The sequence below is a fragment of the Aphelocoma coerulescens genome, chromosome 5 (assembly GCF_041296385.1).
Source record: "Aphelocoma coerulescens isolate FSJ_1873_10779 chromosome 5, UR_Acoe_1.0, whole genome shotgun sequence".
NCBI classification, from domain to species: domain Eukaryota; kingdom Metazoa; phylum Chordata; class Aves; order Passeriformes; family Corvidae; genus Aphelocoma; species Aphelocoma coerulescens.
In genome coordinates, this window is record NC_091019.1 from 1,450,503 (window position 1) to 1,471,758 (window position 21,256).

Genomic DNA, 21,256 nt, shown 5'->3' on the forward strand with positions numbered 1-21,256 from the left:
TCCGCTGGCCTGGCTCTCCCCCTCTTCCGTGCCTGGGGCTTGGCACCGCGCTGCAAATTCCCGCCTCTGGGATCAACAGCGACAGATTATTTCCCTAATTCCCCCACGCATCGCTACTCCAAGTGCCTTGCCCAGAACCGTCTGGCTCGGCAGCAACAGGCTCCCAGCCCCGGCTGACCCACTCCTCCCTCCCAGCCACACAGTGAGATTAGCAGCACGCTAATCCCTCGGCTCATTCCAGAGCGCGGGAATCCACTGCCGGGAAGAGGTGAGCAAAGCCTGGACATTGCTCAACACCTCAGCCCGGGCAGCCGGCTGGGGCCTGAGCCGGCCGAGCAATGCTCGAGGGCAGCCCCCAGGCCGGAGATCCCGCAGCAGCCCCAGGCCAAGCTGCAAACCAAACCCCTGGCAGAACGATCTGTCACTTCTAACCCCGCTCTCCCAGAGGGGTCCTGCCCTAAAGAGGGGCTGCACATAGGGAAAGATGTCCCAGCCACCCCAGGACAACACCGGCCACCCCACAGGTGAGCTGCACGCACCAAGACAAAAACAGTCCTTCGGGTTGGGTTGGTTTTTCCTCAGTATGTTTTATTTTGGTTATGCATTACCCAGATCAAGAGGGGAAAAAAAACCCAGGAGTTGAAAAGCAGCTTCCCATGAATACCACAGTGTGCCTGGCCGGGGGTCCCAGGGCTGGGGGCTCCCCATACACGCAGCAGCCTCCCTGCCATCCCGTGGCTACTGCAGAAGCTGCTGAGCTTGGGGAGCCCCTGGCCACGGTAGCCCCCAGTCCCAGGCGGGTGGCCCAGGGTCCCCAAAGTGCTGCCCGTGCCAAAGGGCCCCGTGCCCCCTCCGATCCCTCCCCGGGAGGAGAAAAAAAAATAAATACAGGGGAAAAAAATACAAAAAAGTTTATTGCAAACTACTACAATAATTTATTGAAGCAAACTGCATGCGAGTGAAGGAGAGACATCGAGGGGAGGAGGAGCTGCAGGAGGGCTGTGTCAGTTTTAGGGCTTCAGAGGGGAATGGGAAGGGAGCTACACATCTCTCCTGCACCAGGGGCGAGCAGGCTGTGGTTAGAGGACAGACAGGCACCTGGCCATGGCCAGAAAAAGAAAAGGGAGAGCTACAAGAGGTGTCATGGAAGGGTGGGGGGGGGGAGCGAAAAGGATCAGAGGTGTCCAGGCCGGGAAGCAAAGGAAATGTTTGATTTTGCATCCCAGAAGTGCAGCCGGGGGCAAACCCTGCTCCGCTGGGGCGGGTGTGGGATGAGGCAGCCTCCCCCAGCCCCGAGCCCAGCGCCAAATGCTGGGTCACCAGAGGTCAGCAAGCCCTTGGCCCAAAGGCGTTCTAGTGCCATCCCTCGACCAACAAACCCCCCGAGCTCTCCTTTAGTGTCCTGCGCAAGGCTCTGCCCACCCCGCACCTCCCCCGGGCACAGGGCCCAGCAGAGACGCAGCTCCAGCAGCCCCGAGGGCCGGCAAGTGTCCCCAGAGAGAAGCCCCGCACTGAACTGAACTGCTGGCCTCCAGTCTAGCTGCCCCTCTCCAGTCTGCAAGGGGAGGGGACCAGCTGCCACCCAGAACGTTTCCTGCTGGAAACCACAGTAAAGCAATCCAAGCAAGACACTGGATCATCCCAACTGAAGGAAGTTTAACACCATTCCAACGCGGACCTGCCACCAGGTGTGCTGCTGGGCCCTCAGCTCAGCCAGGCTGCCGCCACAGTGCGAGGACGTGCGATGCCCACACCCAGGGCACGGGACACGCAACTGCTCAGCCTCGATCCGCCCCAACAGCAGGAAGTGCTTCAACTTGCTCTGACAAAGGTATCAGTGTAAGGGGGAAGGGGAGGAGGGAGGGGGCAAACCAGGACAAACGGCCCAAGGAAAGCCGTCATGTTTGGGCCACAGCTGGATTTCCAGGCATCACAGGGGACAGAGTGGGTGTTCAGAGTCAGTTTCCTGTTAATCCAGTTAAATTCCGCGTTTTTATTGCGGTTTTCCAGACCCCAGGTACCCGACTTCAACAAGCTGCTGTGTGCTACAGACCAACTCAGCTGATCTTGTGCTCAGACAAGATACTTCAGCCCTGCTCCCAACCCCAGAAACCCAACCAAAAAACAAGCAAACAAAAAAAGCCAGGTTATTCTTCACCTCTTCCAAAACCGCTACGAATTCAAGGCCACTGAATCTCCACACAAAGTTTCAGAGAAGAGCAAAAAAATCCAAGTCTCCATAGCAGACACATCTTATCCTATGTAAACTTTTCCAAGGGCTCAAAGCTGCCCTAACTACACCAGCAGGCAACGCCTGACCCACCACGTTTCAGGGAAAGCTGGGGTGTCTGAGCAGGAGAAGCTTTCAGAACACGGCTACACAACACCCCCCCCCCTCCAAAACGGGGGCGGGGAGAGAAGCTGACAGCCCCTTAGTCCCCTGTCAATCTATTGCCTTGGATAAACAAGCCTGAGAAAACCATATCCAGTCCCTGCTTAACTGCGTCTTTGTCTAGACCTGGAGAGGAGAGGCAGAGTCGGATGAGGAGCGCCACATCCCCCAGCAGCAAGTAGCGCTCGGCTGTCCCGAGTCACAGGGACAAGCTCCTGGCTAAACACGTCCTTCCCCGAAAGGCTGGAGGCAAAACGGGCATGTAATGCGAGGAGCTCACCCGGAGCTGGGAGGGAGGGAGGGACAGCCCATCACTCACCTCATCCTCCTGCTAACACGCTGCTGCCGAGACTCCCACTGCACACAGGCTCTTCTCCAGGGGCTCTCCCTCTACTCTGGAAGAGCTGCGAGACACATCTGACTCCAGAGCGCTGCCTTCACCTCGGCTCTCCCAGCTGCTGGCACGCCGGCACTGGAGCTCCCTGCACTGGAGCCTACTGGGAAACAGCCTGAACCCCTTCCACCCCCGCCCCCTAAGAACAGAACTAAAAAATACCGACCCTTTTTTAAACAATAAATAAGGAATCTTGTTACCACAACACAAAAACGAAGCATGTTCAAAGTGCAAATTACTGTCGTCAAACTGGGATGCTCCTCCTCGCCTCTCCCACGCAGGGCTCCTGTAGCCCCCGGGCCTCTCCGAGCAAACACGATCTACGAGCCAGGGCGTTCCCTCCCTCCACTTCCTGCCAGGGCTGGAGCAGGGGAGCGCGGTGGGAGCGGGACGGGCGCTGCTGCTTCACAGCTCACCCTGCCGAGGGGCTAAAGTGCCAAACTCCCAGCCCCGGCAAGGAAGGAGGAGACTGCAAGGACCAGAGTGCAGCGGTGCATAGAAGTCGGGGCCGGGGGCAGAGGGAGTCCTAAGGAACTTCTCCGGAGCATGTCCAATGCTTTTTTGTTTGCCAGCGGGGCCACGCCAAGGAGCCAGAAAGGCAAATGCTTTGGGGTAGAGCGAAGGGTTTCGGCAGTGCCCCCTCCCTTGGAGAAATCCACCGCTCAATCCAACTTGCTCTGGCAATGGCAGCACGTGCCCCTTTCCACAAAGGGGCCGTGGGAGAGAGAGAAGTGGTTGGGAGAAAGAGGATGTGCTGTGATCCGCGCTGGAGGGGAGCAGACCCTTCAGTTATTTACTAGTATTGTAAGTTTTGTTTAACTTTCCTCTCTTTCAGTAAGTGCCTCCTCCTTTTTTTTTCTTTCCTTTTCCTTTTAAATACAGAGTCCCAACTGTCCCAGCACCCGGGTGCTCCCCCGCCACTAGGGTCCAGTGGAATCTGAATCTTCGATGAGCACCTCTGTGCTGGCTCCCAGCATCTCTGTGTTCATGACCAGCCCCTCTGGGTTCGCGCCGCTGCCGCTGCCCACGAAGAGCTTGCCGTCAGCCACCAGGCTCACGCGCTCTGCCCCGCCACAGTAGGGCTTTGGCATCCCCTCCGAGCTCAGCAGCAGGCAGTCTGCTGGGGGAGCACTGCCCAGGGGGTCGGGGAGCAGCGGGAGGCCCTGGCCATCCGTGGGTGGCACGATGGCCTCGGGATTAGTGCCCAGGATATCCGTGCTGGTGATCAGGGCACCCGCGTTGGCAGCCAGTGCTTCAGCAATGAGCACTTCAGGGTGGCTCTTGGCTTTGTGGGCCACGACGCTGTCCTTCTTCTCGAATTTCTTGCCACAAATATTGCAGGAGAACTGGTAGAAGGAGTCTGCATCATGCTTCTTCATGTGCCAGTTGAGGGAAGCCTTCTGCCGGCAGGTGAATCCGCAGATCTCGCACCTGAGAGGGGACAGCGAGGAGGTCACAACAAAGGGACGTCCACACATGCTCACAGGGACAGTAGCAGCGAGGTGGCAGCCCAGGAAAACAGCAGGGGCTCGCTCATGTCACTGCAGCTCCCGCTCTGGATTTACCTACTGAGGGCTTACATTCCCCAGATCTGCACCGAGACACCGCCCCGAGGAGCAGCTGACACAAGTGTGTGTTCAGAGAGAGCTGGGACACCAGGAACAGGCTCCAGCCCTGCCTTCAGAGCTGCTCTGCAACAGGAGTTTCGGGGGTCCCTCAGAGCAGGAGGGTGAGGCACAGGCAGAGGTACTCACTGCAAGGGCTTCTCGCCCGTGTGGATCATCCGGTGCACCGCCAAGTTGTGGGAGCTCTTGAAGGCGCGGGCGCAGTACTCGCAGATGTAATCCCTTTGATCTGAAAGACAGCAGCAGTTGCAGCATTGCTCTCCCACAGACCTGCTCCCTTTCCCAACGCTCAGGTGGTGCAGTAAAGCTGCCCAAGAAGGAGCAGAACTACAAGTTCTGGGAGGCACAGCAAAGGAGGAGGTGTCCCACGACACACCGCAGCCGCTGATCTGGAGAGGCGAGGCATAATTAAGACTCTGCTAAGAGCTAATTATCCACGCTGACCAATGCTGAAAGACTGGTAAATTGGGATAAATCTTTATCTGTAGACATTTATTCCTCTACAGAGCCCCTGAGTGATGCTTGCCAGAAGGAGAATTAAAACCTCAGTAGTCTATCTCATTCATTTCCTTAAAAGATGTTAATCCAGAAGACAGCAATACCCTGCTGCTGCAAATCTATGCCACCTGACTTGGCTTCACCCTCCCAGAAGTCCTAGAGGCTTTTCCCTTTTTCTCCTGTCTGTTCACTGACCTGAAGAGGAGTTTGTGTCTATTTCCCACCCCCCTGTACCTGTGTGATGTTTGGCATGCCGCAGGAGCTGCTTCTGGAGACGGAAGAGCCGACCGCAGGAGGGATGAGGACACACGTATTTTTTCTTCAGTAAGTGCTGATATTTTATGTGATGCTGGAAAGAAAAAGTGGAAGTTTGCAGACTGTACGTGGCTGAGTGAACAGCTGAGCTTCACTCAAGTTTAGATCTCCACTGGAAAATAAAACACACGGGGACCTGCAACCTGACAGACACTCACACACATGGCCGCAACTGGCCACAATTAAGTTTTCCAAAACAACGATGTCAGGAAGGGGTGTGAGTGCCAGTGGAGGCTTAGCTGCCTGTTCCAAGCACCCCTTCCCTGCCCTCCCACGTGCCACAGAGGAAGTGAACACCTCCACCAACCTGCAGGTACCGTGGGTGAGCCAGGACCGTGCCGCAGCCTTCCATCTCACAGCGGACATACTGGATCGGAGGCTTCTTCCTGGGAAATCGGCAAGGAGAGGGCCAGAGTGCTTGGCTGCTTATATGATCAGGTGATTCTATAGATAAAGGTTCTATATACATTCTACTTAGAATCACAATTCTCAGTGTCTGTGAGGGGCTGACGCCTCTGATGCCTCAAATAACAAGTGCAAGCACAGCAGAGAACTATTGCTCCAAAAACCCTGCCTGGGCTGCGACAGAGCTGCTGTCCAAGAGCCACCTCCTGTCCTGGCACTACTCGAGGGCTCTCCCTAGAGCTGGGAAAACCTCAGGAGATGCAAAACCTTATTGCTGGGCAATACCACAGGAGGGATCAACTGAGAAGTGGGGAGGGGGCTGGTTCACTTGGAAGGAATCAAACCCACACCTACAGGGGAAGGAAAAGAGGGAAGACAAGGCATGCTGCTATTTTTGGTTTTTATTCCCTTTAAGGCAGAGAGATGGCTTTGGGACAAACCATGTCTGCATGCAGGACACAAGGGAAGCAAGTCTGCAGAACAGAACTGGGTTGAGAGGATCACTTACCTTCTCTTGGGCAGCCTTGGGCTCTTGTCATCCTTTCTCCTCCTTCCCCTCCTGTAACAGGGATACAGAAACAGGACTGAGAGAAGCTTCTTTACATTAGCAGTGGGCAGAGACTTTGAAGTGTATGCTCTATTGCCTCATTAACTGCATGGTCTAGAAAAAAAAAACTGAGTGCAAGTTGGAGCCAGATTCAGAGGACAGAGAATTCCAGAGAAATAAATTCTTCACATGGTCTGCCCTCTCAATCCTTCCTGTTTCCTAATGCACTTTTCATAAACGTGTAATTTTGCCAACGCGGTCTAGAACCGACAGTGCACCCTATTTGCTCTGTTGGGGAACATTCCACGCTGTGGGAAAACATCCATCTGCTTGATCAGGAAGAATGGGATTAATGATCCAGCAGCTATTTTACAGGCCTCTGAATTAGCCACAGCAGCTTCTGTACCTGTCAAGACAAAAATCTAGGCTCTGTCTGAGCAGACCTGTGCTCACATGTAAACTGCAGCCTCCCAAGCCACAGCTCTGCCCAGCTGGGCCTGCCTGACCCCATTGCTGTAGAGACACTTGGAGCAGATTGATGGAAGTATCTTCTAGACTCTACTGAGACATCTGTACTGATGGCCAGCCAGGAACACGCTGAACACACACTCAGCATTCAAGCCAAGCCCTCGGAAGAGCTACATGTTTTATTATGCACAAAAAAGTAGTGTCTGATTCAAACAACGAAAACCTCAAGCCTCAGAAAGCAGACTCCAACAGACAAAAATATTCTCAAAATATCAGCCTCCTCACTCCTCTCCACTGTGAATCAGCAGCAGCTCAGGAACAGCAAGAGAAATTACACCACCAGTGCGCGGCAGGTCAGCAGAGGGAGCCCGGGCTGTTCCAACCACTCAGAGAGGAGCTGAGGTACGAAACCAGCTCCTTTTCCTTTTTTTCCCCTCACATTACCCCAAAGAATGGCCTTGACAGTCACATAAACCAATCTCCCTCTGTTGCCAGGAGGAATGCTTCAGCCCTGAGTTCCCGTGGCAGCACACCAGAAGGTGTTGAGCCACTGGCGACTGACTGGGTGGCAAAAGTTTGTTGTTTTACTTCTCAAAAGCAAGGGGAAAACAGCTGATTTTCCTGAGCTCCGGTATAGTCCGTATGTATAAAAAGGACACTTAACCACACACACAAGGTATTCCAGTGACAAGATATCCCAGTGTCTGCCCCCAGCACACAGCAGGAACAGCTGCCCTCTCACACTGGCTTTTGGGATGCACTTCAGGCATCACAATAGAACCCATTGTAAGGACACCCTGAAGTATTTCCCACTGTGTGGTCACACCCAGGGAGGCTGACTAACCACAGCATGATGAAAAACCCCTCCACTTAAGCTAAACTCTGAATTTTTGTGGCTGAACACAGGCAAGATGTGAGGGCACAGGATAAACAGTGCTGCCCCATCAGCTCTCAGGCCCAGAGGGGGAGGAGGAGGCGGGGGCAACCAACAACAATTAAACACTGTTGTACACCAGCAAGAATGCAAAGTACACAGCACACACACTGGCATGTGTATCTGCAGAGTTTACTCACTTCCTTGGTGGTTCTTCATCCTCCTGAAACTCATTCTCTTCTTTCACTTCCACTTTAATCTCCTTCTGCCTTTCTTTTTCCTCCTTCCCCTTGCTAGCTTTTCTCCTTTGCTTTGGTGCTTCCCTGCAAAGACACAAATACAACACATTACTCCAATACTCTTCCCACTGCCTGCTTTATACAAAGATTTAAACAAAAACTGGACCCAAGTTCAGGTCTATTGTTCAAGTGCTGCTTTCAAGCAGAAGTAAGAACCAGGCTTAAGGAAGCACCCAGCAGCCAGCAAGGCTCTAAAGGCTTCAGTCCAGAGAGAAGAACAGTTCTGGCCAATGCAGGCGATGTTTAGAACCAGATCAACTAGCACAGGTGCTTTGGGGCATATTAAGCTAATTCAGGTAACATGCCCATTATTTTTTTTGGTCTAAATCCCCAGTAAATCCATAATCCAATATACTTCTCTAGGTGGGGCTTGTAGGTCTCATCTCTGGGATCATCTTTGAAGGGAACTTCTTCCTCACTGATGAGCATCTCATCATCATCGCTGCTGGGAGAAAAGGAGAAGAGAGGACTTTGGCAGCAACAGCTTGGCCACTACTGCAAGAATACCTGTGCACCATGCCCCAGGACGGGAAGGACACTGTTACACAGCACTTCCTCATCCCGCAGGACTGGGGAAAGGTAACAGCTTGCACTGACCAAGGAGCACAGCGACAACCAAAACAGGCCAGAGCAGTGTCCCCTCCTGAAGCCACCCACCCACGGCAACACAGCTAGAAGGTGGAATGCCCAGGTCAAATCTTACTACCCGTTTCTCTACAGTATCTCCTGACATCTGCAGTGCACGCTGTAAATGCAAAGGCCAGGGACCAAAGGAGACAGAGCTACAGTCGGTCCCACAGGACGTTTCACACAAACGTTTATTTTCAAGCAACTCAGGCCCCCGAAGAAACACCACAAAATAACGTATCCTACCTGACTCCATCTGGAGACTGATGCTCTTCTGTGACCACTGAAAGGAAAAGTCACCATTAGGTTTCAAAGTGTGTTCGCTGCAGTGAGCTCATCTGTCTCACGGCTCCGTCGGCATTCAGAGCTGGGAGTGCTGGTGGCAGAAGGCACCCGTGACAAGCAGCACCACGCCAGCACCAGCCACACGCCCAGAGTGACCCTGCAGCCGGCTCCCTGACCGTGCCCGGGCCTTCCGTGCCACGTACCGTACTCCAGCTGGTCGGCGTTGGGCTCCGACTTGCAGATGAGCTGCAGGGAGCTCGCCTTGGATCTGGAGGCGCGGGAATTCTCGGAGTCACGCTGGCGAGCGGCGGCCGCCGTCCGGCTGCTGCGCCAGCTCCGGCTGGGCCGGGCCGCGCCCACGGGAGAGCCATGGCTGAGCACGCTGGACACTTCCTCCTCTTCCTTCTCTTCTTTGGGAGCTGAAACAGCCGTTGCAGTCTCTTTCATCATAGTAAAAAATGCCTAAATCCTGTCATTAAATCACACCTTAAATCACAGCGGCCCCTGCCTACTGTGGGAACCTGCTCAGCCTTCTCTGCTGAGCCACGACACTCCCCAGGCCCTTACCTCAGCAAACCTTCCCTTAAAACTCTCCTCACATTCCCTCTAAGGAAAGACACTAACATTTAAAAGCTGCTTATATTTTCCCTCGGATAAAGGCTTCTAAGACGACGATTTGCTGGCTCTAAGCACAACAAAAGAGACACTCATAAACCTCAGCAAGTGCTTTATCAAAGGCCAGCTTCAAAGTCAGGCCATGTGAAAAGTCATGTTGAGAGAATCCCCCAAACATATACTTCACTGGAGTTGTACACCTGGCAACATCCCTGAGGGATCTGAGCCGGATGTGTCTGGTGCTGCGCTAAAGCAAAAAGCATCACCAACGCTGTTAGCCTGAGGTCTCCACACTTATTTACAGCTTGTACAGGTGGTTTCCTTTTGGCTCATGGCTGGTCTCCAAATATGCTTTGGCAAGGTAACAGAGCTGGCTGAAATGTCTTGTGAGCAAGTTAATCCCTTAAAAACTAAAATTCCCAAGTACAGTTCATTTGATCTCACTTTTTTGGTGCTTGCTGTGACACTGGGCCTCCACGAACTCAATGCCTTTTGTAATGTTACAGATGATCACAGAATGGTTTGGGTTGGAAGGGACCTTAAATCTCACCTTATTTCAACCCCTGCCACAGGCAGGGACACCTTCCACTAGTTCAGGTTGCTCCAAGCCCTGTCCAACCTGCCCTGGAACACTTCCAGGGATGGGGCATCCACAGCTTCTCTGATCCCTCCCAACCTGCAACATCCAGTTTTGCATCAAGCCTTCTGAGCCAAACGATCCTTTTTCTCCTAGCATGTAGTTTGCTTTGCATTACTCGCTGTCTGATCCTCGATTAACAGGGTGGGAATGAGCAACATTTGGCTGGAAAAGTCTGACTGGAATCCCAGATGTCAGGTATAACATTCTGTTGTAAACCATCAAGTTGATGTCTTACACGTATAAACCTCAGCACCAGAGCATGAACTGCACCTTCTTGGCTTTCTTTAGCAGACCTCAAGGTGTGACTGCTGCCATGTTCTCAGTCCTCATGGTGAACATCTCAGGTTTTTGAACGCTAAATCAAACCCAAAGACACTTGAAACCATCCTCTAGAAACTCCCCCCTCAACCACTACCATGTTGCCAGGGATAGCACACGCTGTGGAAGAGCTGTATTCCCTTGGGAGATCAGGCATTCAGCTGATTACTCATCACTGTAAAAATCAGGCTCGCAGGTCTGAAGCAGACCTGCCTCAGAACACACCTGGACAGAGCACACCCCTCACCCAGCAGCTCTGCTTCCTTCCTCTGAAGTGAAGGTCTTTGATAAGCCTTTTCCCAGGATTTCTCCTTCCTACTTCCTCTGCTTCAGCATGGCTATCTAACAGATCCAGGGCATTTTTACGTGCTGAGAATACCCAGGTACATCCCAAACCCCACCCGGAGATGTATCAAGTATTTACTTTGCAGCAGAACTCGCAGAGTGATACAGAGCTGTGAGCTGAAAAACCTTCTAACTCTAGACCTTCCCAGCATGATCCCTATCCAAGCAGTCAGGGCTGCACCAGGAAACTTCTCTTTGTCAAGTGTTCAGCTGCAGGAACAGCTGGAATCAGCAATCACCAAGGCTTTGCCCAAAATATGAGAAGTCCTAGATTTGGAATAAATTTTTGCCTCTTTTTCCTTCACAAAAAAAACAGATTAAAAATTGTCAGTGAACGCCAGTCCCTGGGAGAAGGGACAAGAAAAGGAAACCTGGAAGGATGCTAGCAGTGAAGTTGTGGCTTTGTTTAGACAACCAAAAGACAAGAGTCTGGGCACTGCTCTGCTTTTCAACAGAGCTGAACTTTGATTTATAAGGCATTTGAAAGCATCTTACTGACCCTGCAGACAATTTCAGAAAAGACCTGTGTGCAATTAAGTGAAAGGAAAATAAACTACTAATTGCTAAGTTAAAAAGCTGTTATGAAAATAAATGCACCACGACATACGCACACCTCTGAGATTTAAGGCAGCAACCACACAGCAGATAAGGCACCAAACACCTGCTGTTATAATGGCACGGACAAAAATGAAACTCAGGAAAAAAATCCAAGTGCAAAGCTCCATCCAAAGGGCTCTTCCCCACCAGAGCACTGCCGAACTGTACAGATGGGACACAGGAAAACCCTTGGAAGGTTTGGGCAGTCTGAGCTATTCAAATTCAGAGCATTTTTATAAGGCTTGGTTTTAAGTAATGACATTTCTCTCTCCAAACACTGACAAAGCCTTAAGGGAAAGCAGTCCCTCCCAAAAGGAGCACGAAGCATTAAGAATAAAACACTGAGGTATAACGTGAGTCCTCTATGCACAAACCCATTTGGTACTACCTGAGTCTCAAAATTTTTTGGTTTTCTTTTATATCTGCTGAGCCTGACTGTTTTCCTAGCAAAACCCCTGGATTTGAGAACAGGCTTCCAGGGAGGTGACTCTCCTGACTAAAATGAAAACGATTCCCACAAGGATACAGAGCGCTGTGAGAAGTCAGACGTGAATTCTGCTACACAGCGACTGTAGCTACACGAATTCATTTGTAAGCTGAGATTAAACGTTCTACTTATGCATCCAATATTCCTGCGGGCACACGTTGGGAAATCCTGCCACTGCATGACTAAGCAGGCGGCAGGGAATAGCCAGGGAGCACGGGCTGACACTGCACTGCCCCCGTGCACGCCGCTGTGGTGACAGTCACACTCGGGCTGTGACACAACACGCACCTTCGGCTCTCGCCTCCCTGTAATCTCCCCGTCAGACCTGCGCAGCCAGAACTCCCAAGGGGATGCTGGGGAAGCCTGATCCCACGGCTCTGTACAGGGAATATTCCAAACTAGATTTAGCAGTTGATAGTTAAAGGCTAACACTGCAGTGCAAAAAAATCAATTCCATTTCAGGAAACACTAGCACACAATTCCAAGCCCTCACCAGAAGCACTCAGCACCTTATCCCAGCTCCAAGCCAGGTGAAAGGACAAACGGGATTGTGCCTTCCAGGCGCACAGGGGACTCCTGGCTACCAAAATCCCTGTTGTGCAAGGAAAGCTGCTGCTTGCTTACACTGCTCTGGCTCCTTCAAAAACTTCTGCTAAAGCCCAACAGGAGGAGCAGGGAGAAGCTCCTCTCCAGCTCCCGCACAACCTGTCCAAGGAGGACACTCCTGGCCCGTTTCCAGGTCCTCGCCAAGCAGCACAAGGTGCACAAGGGCTCCATCCAGCGTGCAGCCAAGACACAGGAGTGCAGCTTCCCCACTCCTGTGCTTCTGCAGACTGAAAAACAAACCAGAAACAAACAAACACCACCCCCCCCCACCCCGATCTCCTCTGGCCCAGAAGAAGTCAGCACTTCCCTGTGCCAATTTCCACGCAACTGTTCCTACCATCATTTCGGCTGCAAATCTAATCGGGGGGAAAAAAAGAGCCCCAGAAGTTTAACAAGTGCTTTTTCCACTCTCACCTTCAAGCACAGCTGAAACTCTCAGAGCCCAAGTTAAAGGCTAAAATGGCTTGAGTGCAGAGCCCCCCAAACCTGTGAATTTCAGACTGACAGCTTTCACTTCCTGGGGTAAAAATGGGAATATTCTGCCCACTTTCTACCACTACCAATAAATATTTCTGCTTAAACCAAAAAAACAACCATGACCACTGAAGTCTTAACTCTATACACATATGAAGGTAAACTTTTTTACACCTTTCAGCAACTGTGCTTTGAAGTAAAAGGCTGAAGCTCTGACATTACGCTGCCCACCCTTTATACAGTGAGGGGTAAAAACACAGGAGCTGGGCTCAACACACAGTGGTTAATTCTGCTTCAGTCTGTAAAAACACACCTTGCCAGCTGGAATTGTGATGGATTTCCACACCCAGATGGAATAAAGACTTGTAGGAGGAAACCTAAAGAGTTACCAAAACATGAGAATAACAGCAGCCTCCGAGACACAACGCTGGCAAACAAACCCGGACAGCTCCAGCAGAAAAGGGAATTCATCTGCACAGGTGTGTGACCTCCTTTCCTCAGTGCTTCATTCTGCCACAATTCTCTGGTGCCAGATCAAAAACAACACTACACAAAGCCCTTTGCTTGGACCTGTTTCAGAAGTCATCACCACGTAAGGAGCAAAGCCCTCTTTTTTTTCTTTTTTGGTTGTTTGTGGGGTTTTTTTGTTGGGTTTTTTGGGTTTTTTTTTAAATCAAGAAGTTGTTATATAGATGCACAAAGTTCACAGTTTGCGTTGGAAAACAAAAGTTCTGCTCCAGGTCACAGATCCCCACAGTCGGGGTTCTCGTGTTCAGACCCTACTCACTCCCCCAGTTCTGAATAATTTTCTCTTTCACCCCTGAAGACATCAGCGTAAAAAAATCCATAATCCACTAAAGCTAAAAAAGAACAAGTGTGAATATCTGAATATGCTGATTTCCACACAACTTCCCCAGGTCTCTCTAGGATCTGCACCTATATTTCTAAGCACAGAACAGAAGTGAGCCCAGGATTAGCCAACGACTTGGGACTGCTGTGCAACAAGAACTGTCAGACCATGGAGCAGCTCAGCCTCACGCTCCAACAGCCCGAGTGCTTTTTGGGACAGTAAGATTTTGCAGGTTGGGCACGTGCCAACAGCAGCAGCAGCAGCTTATCACAGTTCCACAATCTTAAGAGAGACCTCAGAAAGAAACCGCACATCACTCAGCACCAAATCATTCTTTAAAAGGAAGATGCAAAAGGAAGATCTGGCTAACCCGTGGGACAGCCCGGACTTTCTAGATGGAACACAGCATGAGGAGTGAGTAATTCAGCTCTTACCTTTACCAGCGACTTTATCTGCGCACCTGAAAAAACACAAAAGCAAGTGTGAGAGCCAGACTCTCTGGGATGGAGACAGACACAAGGAACTGAATGACACGGAGATGAGCCCCAACTCCCCAAAGTCCCGATGCCTCTCTGTCAGATCATTCGTTTCAACCCCTCATGCCAAGGTGGGTTATTGCAGCCGCAGGAAGCTGAAGGGAACTATAGAAATATCCAGCAGCAAAGACCCAGCCCTGCCCAGGACAGTTATGACCGATCCAGAGGGATTTTGTGCTTAGAACAGGGCAGAACAGCTGCACTTCCAAAGGCTCCGGTGTCCTGCTCAGGATCGAAGGTGCAGCGAATGCAGCATCTCCCCCGGGAAGGTGGATCCCACCGCCTCCCTCACCCAGACCTTCGGCAGACGGGGCCAGACCGCGCCGGCGCCGCGGGGCACCGGGACAGCGGCCGCTGCCCGAGGGCGCTGCGCAGCCGGCGATTCCCGGGACACTGCCCTTCCTGGGAAGGGACCGGCGGGGCCGGCCCAGCCCGGCCGGAACAAAGGGGCGGCGACGCGGGGCACCCCGAGGCGGGAGGCGGCTCCGGGGTCTGGGCCCGCTGACGCGGGTCGGGCAGAAGCCGCCCGCAGCCCCCCCACGCGCGGCCGCGACCCCCGGAAGGCACGGGCGGGGCCCGGCGCTGCAGGGACTCACCCGGCCCGGGGGGCCTTCCTGGCCGCGGGCGGCGTCTCGGCGGCGGGCTGCTCGGCGGCCGGCCGCGCCCCGGGGCTGCTCCGCCGGCGCCGGGGATACTCGGCCTTACGGCGGCGGGACGCGGCGGCGGCGGCGGCGGCTCCCCCCGCGGCCGAAGCGGCGCGGCCGCGCTCCCGGCCGCCCCTCAGCACCCGGTTGCCGCTGGACTCCTCCCCCTGATCGGCGGCGGGCGGCGGCGGCGGCGGGCGGCGGCGGCCCGAAGCCGGCGGCCGGTCTGCGGCGGGCGGCGGTCCCGGGGCGGGCGGCGGTTCGGCGGCAGCGCCCCCCGGCTGCTCGGTGCCCGCCGGCATCGGGGCGGCGGCGGCGGCGGCGGCGGCGGCGGCGGCGGGGCCGGGACGGCCGCGCTCCACCCTCGGCCGGGCACGCCCGCCCCCGCCGCCCGCGGCCAATCAGCGGCCGCCGCCCGCCTTCACGCGCGGCCTCTGCGCCCCGCCCCCCGGCCGCGACCACCAACCCGCAGGCGGGACGCGGGGGACGGCCCCGCCCCCCAGGCCCACCTCCCCCCGCCCGCCGCGCTCACGCCTTTCCCCGCCGCTCGCGCGCCGCCCGGCCAATGGGCGACCGGGCCGGGCCGGGGCCCGCCCCCCCGCCGCCGACCGGCCAATGAGCGCGCCGCTCCCGCGCGCGCCCCGGGCTCGCGCCGCCTCTCGCGCAGGCGCCGCCGCGGCCGCTGCGCTCGCGCTCCCGCTCCCCCCCCGGCCGGCCCCGCTCGGCGCCCACTCGAGCGCGGCCCCCGCGGCCGCCGCCCCGCAGGCCCCGCCGCCCGGACCGCCCGTCCGCCGCGCGGCCGCCGCCCGGCCCCCGGCGCCGCCGGGCTCCCTACCGCCGCCGCTGCCTGCGCCCCTCCGCCTGCCCCCGGGCCCCTTTGCCCCTCGGGCGAGGCCCGGCGAGGGAAGCCGTTTGCCGCCCCGCCCCACGCGGCCGCTCCGTGCCGCGGGGCTGCAGCGCCGCCCGCGGTACCGGCGGGGCCTGGCGGCGGGGCCGCTTTTGGCTGCCGCTTCTCCTTTAAGAAAAAAAAAACCGCCCCGTCGGGCGGCGGGTGAAAGTCGGTGACAAAATGGCGGCCGGCGCAGGGGGGGCGGGGCACACGGCCCGAGCTCCGCCCGCTTCCGTCCCGCTGTCGCGCATGCGCGGCGCCTGCCGGGAGTTGTAGTCCGCCGGGGCTGAGGCCGTGCCGGTTCCCCGTTCCCGGTTGTGTCCCCGCCCCGGACGGCCCCTGGGCGGGACCCCCGGGAGCGGCTGTGCGGGGGCACCCGCGCCCCTGGTCGCCAAGGCCCGCGTCCCTTTCCAAAAGAGCCCCGGCAGCGCCTGATTCTCCCGCAGGAACTGCACTAACGCATTAAACCCACACAGAGCCCCAAAACTTCGCCCCCAGAGGCTCTGAAGGCGCCAGCCGGGAGCGGGTTTTGCCTCGGTCACCACTCTGCCCCCTTCCCTGTCTCCAGGTGTGCTCCTGGGGCTGGAGCGATGCCGGCGCACTGCTCCCTTGCCTTGGCCACAGCGGGATGTGACACCCGGCCGGGAGCCCGGGGCTGGGCTGGGGAAGGGGACCGGGTGCTGTGGAGAGCAGGGTTCGGCTGATCTCACGCACCGTTTGAGGGCAGGAGATCAAAGGGTAACACTTCCCCAGAACAAGGTGCTCCTCATCCTCCCTCGGGAGACAGGCAAAAATCACAGGGGTTCAAAGAGCCCGCAGCGTTCAGCTGGAAAATCCTGTTTGCCGAACTGGTTCCCACCAGCGAGAGGGCTCCGGGCGCCCGGTGCTTCCTTCTGCTTCTGCATTCCGAGTCCTGGGCTCTGGTATGTTCCTAGAAAACAAAAGTGCGTCCGGCAGTTCCCGAGAGTGTGCTAATAAACCAACCCCTCACTGTGGAGAACCGCATTCCCCTGACCCAGACACCGGGAAGGAGGAGAATGTCCTTGCATGAGAATTAAAGAAAACCTTGGGATCCTTGCACAAGGACTCCTCCTTGTCCTGCTTTTTGTCAGCCCGTGCCAACCTGTCCCTATCATTGCCATGAGTGAGTTCCCCTCTGCAGGCCAGGCTGGGCTCACGTCGTTCTTGTTAAAACAGGGGTGCAGAGCTCAGGGCAGGGCACAGCTCAGCTTTTGGCCTCTGGGTTCTGCAAGGACAAGTTTTACATTAACAAGTTCCGGCTCCAGACGCTCCTGTGTACTCGGGCTCACACATCACTAAATCACCGAGAAAGCTAAAAATAGCCCGAAACCTTCCACAGGCAGGAAGGGTCTGTTGTGTGCCGCAGAAAGGGAAGCGCCTGACACGAGAAGCAGCTGCGAGGACCGGCACCAGCAGCGGCTTTGGGCGGCTCTCTGCATTCCTGGCCTGCAGCGCAGCCGGACACAGCGGGATGGTGTCCCGGGGCTCTTCCTGAGCTCGATGTCCCTGCAGGCGACAAAACGGTGTCAGGAATGAGGTGACCCCTGGGGTGGCAGCTTGAGGGGCTCAGCTCCGGCCCGTCCCAGCCGTGGGGGCTCAGCAGTGCCCGGGAGCGGGGCCGAGGCGGTGCCAGCCCGACCCGCGCGGGTGCTGGTGCCTCGCCTCAGAGAGGATGGAGTCTGTGGCTCTTAACCTTTGCTCCCAAGGTTTTTCTGGCTGGGCTAAAGAGGAGCCAAGCCAGGGCATGGTGAAGCTTTGGCAGAGCTGGTGGCCAAGGTGACAGAGGTGTTATCGGTCACCCACCAGGCGCTGCCTCTTCCAAAGAGCCAAACGAGCCCGAAGGACTCGCCAAGCCGCATGCACCCACCTCTGGCAGTGACATTCCCTCTGTCCCTTGGAACTGTTCCCACACCCACTGCCTGCTCCCAGCAGTGCCAGGAGATTTCTCTGCCAAAAAGGGATTTGCTGTTACCTGGAAATCCAAGACGAGGCTCCAGAAGCATCCCCCAAAGGCAAGGTTCTGCTGGAATGTCATGGCACTGCTCCATCACGCTGCCACAAATCCATTTCCAGCCAGCACAGGGATGCCATCCCTTGTCACACATGGCCAGTGGCTTCTGGAAAGGGCCTGGGTCAGCAGAACACCCCCATCCTGGCTTCTGGAGCTCCTTGGGCAGCCTGCTGGCCAGTTGGTCCCCTCCGCAGCCCCAGTCTGGGCCGTTGGCGGCTCCCCGTGCCCCAGCTGTGCCCGTCACACGTGGTGTGAGGCACGCAGCCCACAGAGGAAACCCTGGGTGACAAACCCCGGCGCGGGGGGCGGAGGCGAGACCGGAACAGGGCCGGCGCAGCCTCGACTGCCATCTCAGCACCTCGGGGTGCTGCCCCTGCCCTGGGACCCCATGCCAAGGCAGGATGGAGGATTTGGGTAAGTTGGGCCTCTCCGAAGCTGGTTCTGCAGCCAGGGCTGGCTTGGGGTCACGCTTTCAGCACCTCCGGGGAGCCTTTTCCTTCCTCTACCTCAGGACTGGGAGGGGGTGCTGCAGAGGGGCAGCCATGGAGCCCTGCTCCCTCCTGTGCCTCCCCCGTGCCAAGGGACCAATGGGGCCGATGGTCGAGCGAGCACTTGGCCAAAAATGGAGCGAGCTTGAGAGCAGGAAATGGGCTGCGGCAGCGCCACAATCCCCGCTGCAGCTAGTGGGAGCTGGGAGCCATCCCTGGCCTGGGGTGGGGGAGCAGCCACTCTGCTGGGAGCACTCCCTGTTTCCCAGTGTGAGGGACAGCCAAGGCAGAGAGGCAAAAGCAGAAAGGAAAAGCACTCGGCCCTCCTTGGGGGAAGTGGTGCTCCGGGTATGCAGGATGGGCCCAGGGTGAGCTTTTCCCTGCCAGGGCTTATGCTGGGTCAAGCTGAGGACTGGCAGAGGTTTCTTTGCTGGCCGGGGATGGTGTTCGGGGGCAGGACCCGTTGCGCCGCTCTTTGGGAAGGTGGGCACATCCTGCACTGGGATGGGGGTCTCGGGGAGGGTGCTCAGGGCCCCTTGGGGCACTGGCAGCTGGCCAGCAGGACCTGCTGTGACACTCCTTGTGCTCCTGAGGTTTTGGGAGTGGTGCAAGACCACAAGGGTGGGCAGCTAGTGGCTGTGAGGCCTGACCTGGGTGTCTCGGTGCAGATGCTTTGCTGGCAGAACTGGAGCAGAGCTCCTGCCTGGCCTCCAAGGACCGCGCGCCACAGGGACCGAGCTCCTGCCAGGATGCCCAGCATGGTACCCTGAAGGTAATGCCTGGGCACAGAGACCCCTCAGCTCATGACGGGGTGCTGGAGCCGGGCAGGGGAAGCTGCCAGGAGAGCATCCTGAGGGCTCTGCCACGAGGGTTTGTCCTTCCAGGTGCCGCTGCCGCCTCGAGCTCCGCCTCCAGGAGAAGGCTTGGATTCAGTGTACAGGTAAAAATGGCCGTGGGAGGGCGAAGCCATCTGGGGCTGTCCATTCCTTGCTGGGATCTGCCATCCAGGGTCACCTGGGACAGATTGTACCCTGCAGCGTTCCGTGCGGTGGCCTGTGGGAAAGGGCTGTGTTGGCAGGGGTCTCGGGGTCTCGGTCCTGGCCTTGGGGTGGACACCACAGCACCTCCCCTCTCTGCCATGTCCAGCACCCCTGTGCCAGTCCCAAAGCCGCTGCTCCCCTCACCCCCACCGACGGAGGCCGCCCGGCAGCTGGATGAGCTCCTGGCCGACCTGGGCCACACGCAGAGCAAGGTGAGCCTTGGCCCGGGGCCAGGCAGTTGGGGGGCTTGGCCCTCACCCAGCCCTCACCACCGTCCTTCCCAGCAGCTGGCAGCTGCGGGACAGGGAGCCGGGGTGCCCGCGGAGTCCGTGCTGGACGACATGCTGGGCAGCCTCACCCGGGACCTGCAGGAGCTGGGCATCACGGCTGCGCCCGCCGGCCTCTGCGCCGCCTGCCGCAAGCCCATCGCTGGCAAGGTGAGCCCCACCGCCAGCCCGGCACCCCTGGGCGTCCCCCCGGAGCCGCCCTCACAGCCCCCGTGCCTCCTCCTCACAGGTGCTCACAGCCCTGGGCAAAACCTGGCACCCCGAGCACTTCACCTGCGCCCGCTGCGGGCAGGAGCTGGACAAGGGGCCCTTCTTCGAGCAGGGTGGGCGGGCGTTCTGTGAGGAGGATTATCACCAGGCCTTCTCCCCACGCTGTGCCTACTGCGCCGGCCCCATCCGTGAGGTGAGTGAGTGAGTGACCCCCCTGCCCTCCCCTGCCAGCCCCCACCACCACCATCCCCCTCATCTTGGCTTTTCCTGCAGAAAGTCCTCACCGCCCTGGAGCAGACCTGGCACCCCGAGCACTTCTTCTGTGCCCACTGTGGGAAGGTGTTTGGAGAGGAGGGTACGTCCCAGGGAACAGGTGTGGGGGTCCTGCCCCCATCCCAGGTATCCCCTGCCCTTGCACTTACCACCTCATCTGACAGCTCCCCACGGTCTCGTCCTTTGCCTCCTGTCCTGGGTACCACCGTGTCCACGTCCTGCTGCCCCCAGCATGAGCCGTCCTCAGGCAGGTGCCCATCCCAATCTCCTCCCCACAGGGTTCCTGGAGCACAACAGGAAGCCGTACTGCCACCAGGACTTCCTGGCCCTGTTTGCCCCCAAATGCCGGGGCTGCGAGCGCCCTGTCACGGACAACTACCTGTCGGCCTTGGAGGGTGTCTGGCACACCGAGTGCTTCGTGTGCACGGTGAGTGATGGCGGGGAGGCGCGGAATGGCTGCGTTCCCAGGGCCGTGCCAGCCTTCCCCTCTCCTTCCCCCAGGAGTGCCTGACTGGCTTCACCGGCGGGTCCTTCTTCGAGCTGGAGGGGCGGCCCTACTGCGAGCTGCACTTCCACCTGCGGCAGGGCACCATCTGCCACGGCTGCAGCCGCCCCGTCACCGGGCGCTGCATCACGGCCATGGGGCGCAGGTACCACCCCGAGCACTTTGTCTGCACCTACTGCCTGGGCCGGCTGCACAAGGGCACCTTCCGCGAGTGCGGCGACAAGATGTACTGCCAGCCCTGCCACGACAAGCTCTTCGTCTGAGCCCCAGGTACCCAGCACACAGCCACCTGCCTGGACGTCCCCAGCATCGTCCTCACCGCCAACGTGCCTGGCATCGGCCCTGCTGACCCAAACACGCCTCACATCCCACCCCTCACCATCCCTGGCGTTGGTCCCGCTCACCCAACTGTCGCCAGCCTTGCTGCTGCCAAGCCAGGCCTCGCTCTCTGCAAGACATCCCTGGCATTTGCCCCCTGGACCTGAAGCAATAAAACAACCTGGGTCCTGCCTCTTCTCTGCTCACTGGTGGCTTTGGGGATGAGGGTCCAAGGCAAAGAGGGAGGGCTGAGAAATACCACATGGTTTGTCACAAAGTGATACCTCTGGGAGCCACGGAGACCAGCACCACGCCTGGAAAAGGCACTTAGGCCCAGCAGCAAAGCCAGAAACACCAAAGGGGCAGGCACGCA

At 57.1% G+C, this 21,256-nt stretch overlaps 2 protein-coding genes across 3 annotated transcripts; one reads left to right on the forward strand and one right to left on the reverse strand.

The window, feature by feature from the left end:
* Positions 1–567: 567 nt before the first annotated feature.
* ZFP91 (ZFP91 zinc finger protein, atypical E3 ubiquitin ligase) lies at positions 568–15,143 on the reverse strand. Of its 2 annotated transcripts, none has more exons than XM_069016175.1 (11): positions 14,794–15,143; positions 14,096–14,121; positions 8,933–9,148; positions 8,691–8,727; positions 8,173–8,259; positions 7,719–7,841; positions 6,138–6,188; positions 5,532–5,610; positions 5,144–5,258; positions 4,541–4,640; positions 568–4,217 (listed from the first exon to the last, which is right to left on the reverse strand). In XM_069016175.1, the coding sequence occupies exons 1-11, from the start codon at positions 15,141–15,143 to the stop codon at positions 3,707–3,709; spliced, it is 1,695 nt and encodes a 564-aa protein (XP_068872276.1). In that variant the 3' UTR covers positions 568–3,706. The 2 variants fall into 2 exon arrangements, with proteins under 2 accessions (XP_068872276.1, XP_068872275.1); XM_069016174.1 differs by having other exon boundaries at positions 8,173–8,262.
* Positions 15,144–18,094: 2,951 nt separating this feature from the next.
* On the forward strand, positions 18,095–21,055 carry LPXN (leupaxin). Its single transcript, XM_069018767.1, has 8 exons — positions 18,095–18,176; positions 18,919–19,022; positions 19,135–19,190; positions 19,397–19,727; positions 19,807–19,980; positions 20,061–20,142; positions 20,339–20,487; positions 20,562–21,055. Exons 1-8 carry the CDS (start codon positions 18,164–18,166, stop codon positions 20,826–20,828), a joined length of 1,176 nt encoding a protein of 391 aa, XP_068874868.1. The 5' UTR covers positions 18,095–18,163; the 3' UTR covers positions 20,829–21,055.
* Positions 21,056–21,256: the final 201 nt, after the last annotated feature.

Coding starts and splice junctions, on each gene's coding strand:
- ZFP91 (XM_069016174.1), bottom strand. CDS start 15,143: ATGCCGGCGGGCACCGAGCAGCCGGGGGGCGCTGCCGCCGAACCGCCG. Junction 8,263..8,690: donor CAGTCTCCAGATGGAGTCAG/GTAGGATACGTT, acceptor CTTTTCTCCCAG/CAGCGATGATGATGAGATGC. Junction 6,189..7,718: donor GATGAAGAACCACCAAGGAA/GTGAGTAAACTC, acceptor TCCCTGTTACAG/GAGGGGAAGGAGGAGAAAGG.
- LPXN (XM_069018767.1), top strand. Junction 19,191..19,396: donor GGCTTGGATTCAGTGTACAG/GTAAAAATGGCC, acceptor TGCCATGTCCAG/CACCCCTGTGCCAGTCCCAA. Junction 19,981..20,060: donor GCGCCGGCCCCATCCGTGAG/GTGAGTGAGTGA, acceptor CTTTTCCTGCAG/AAAGTCCTCACCGCCCTGGA.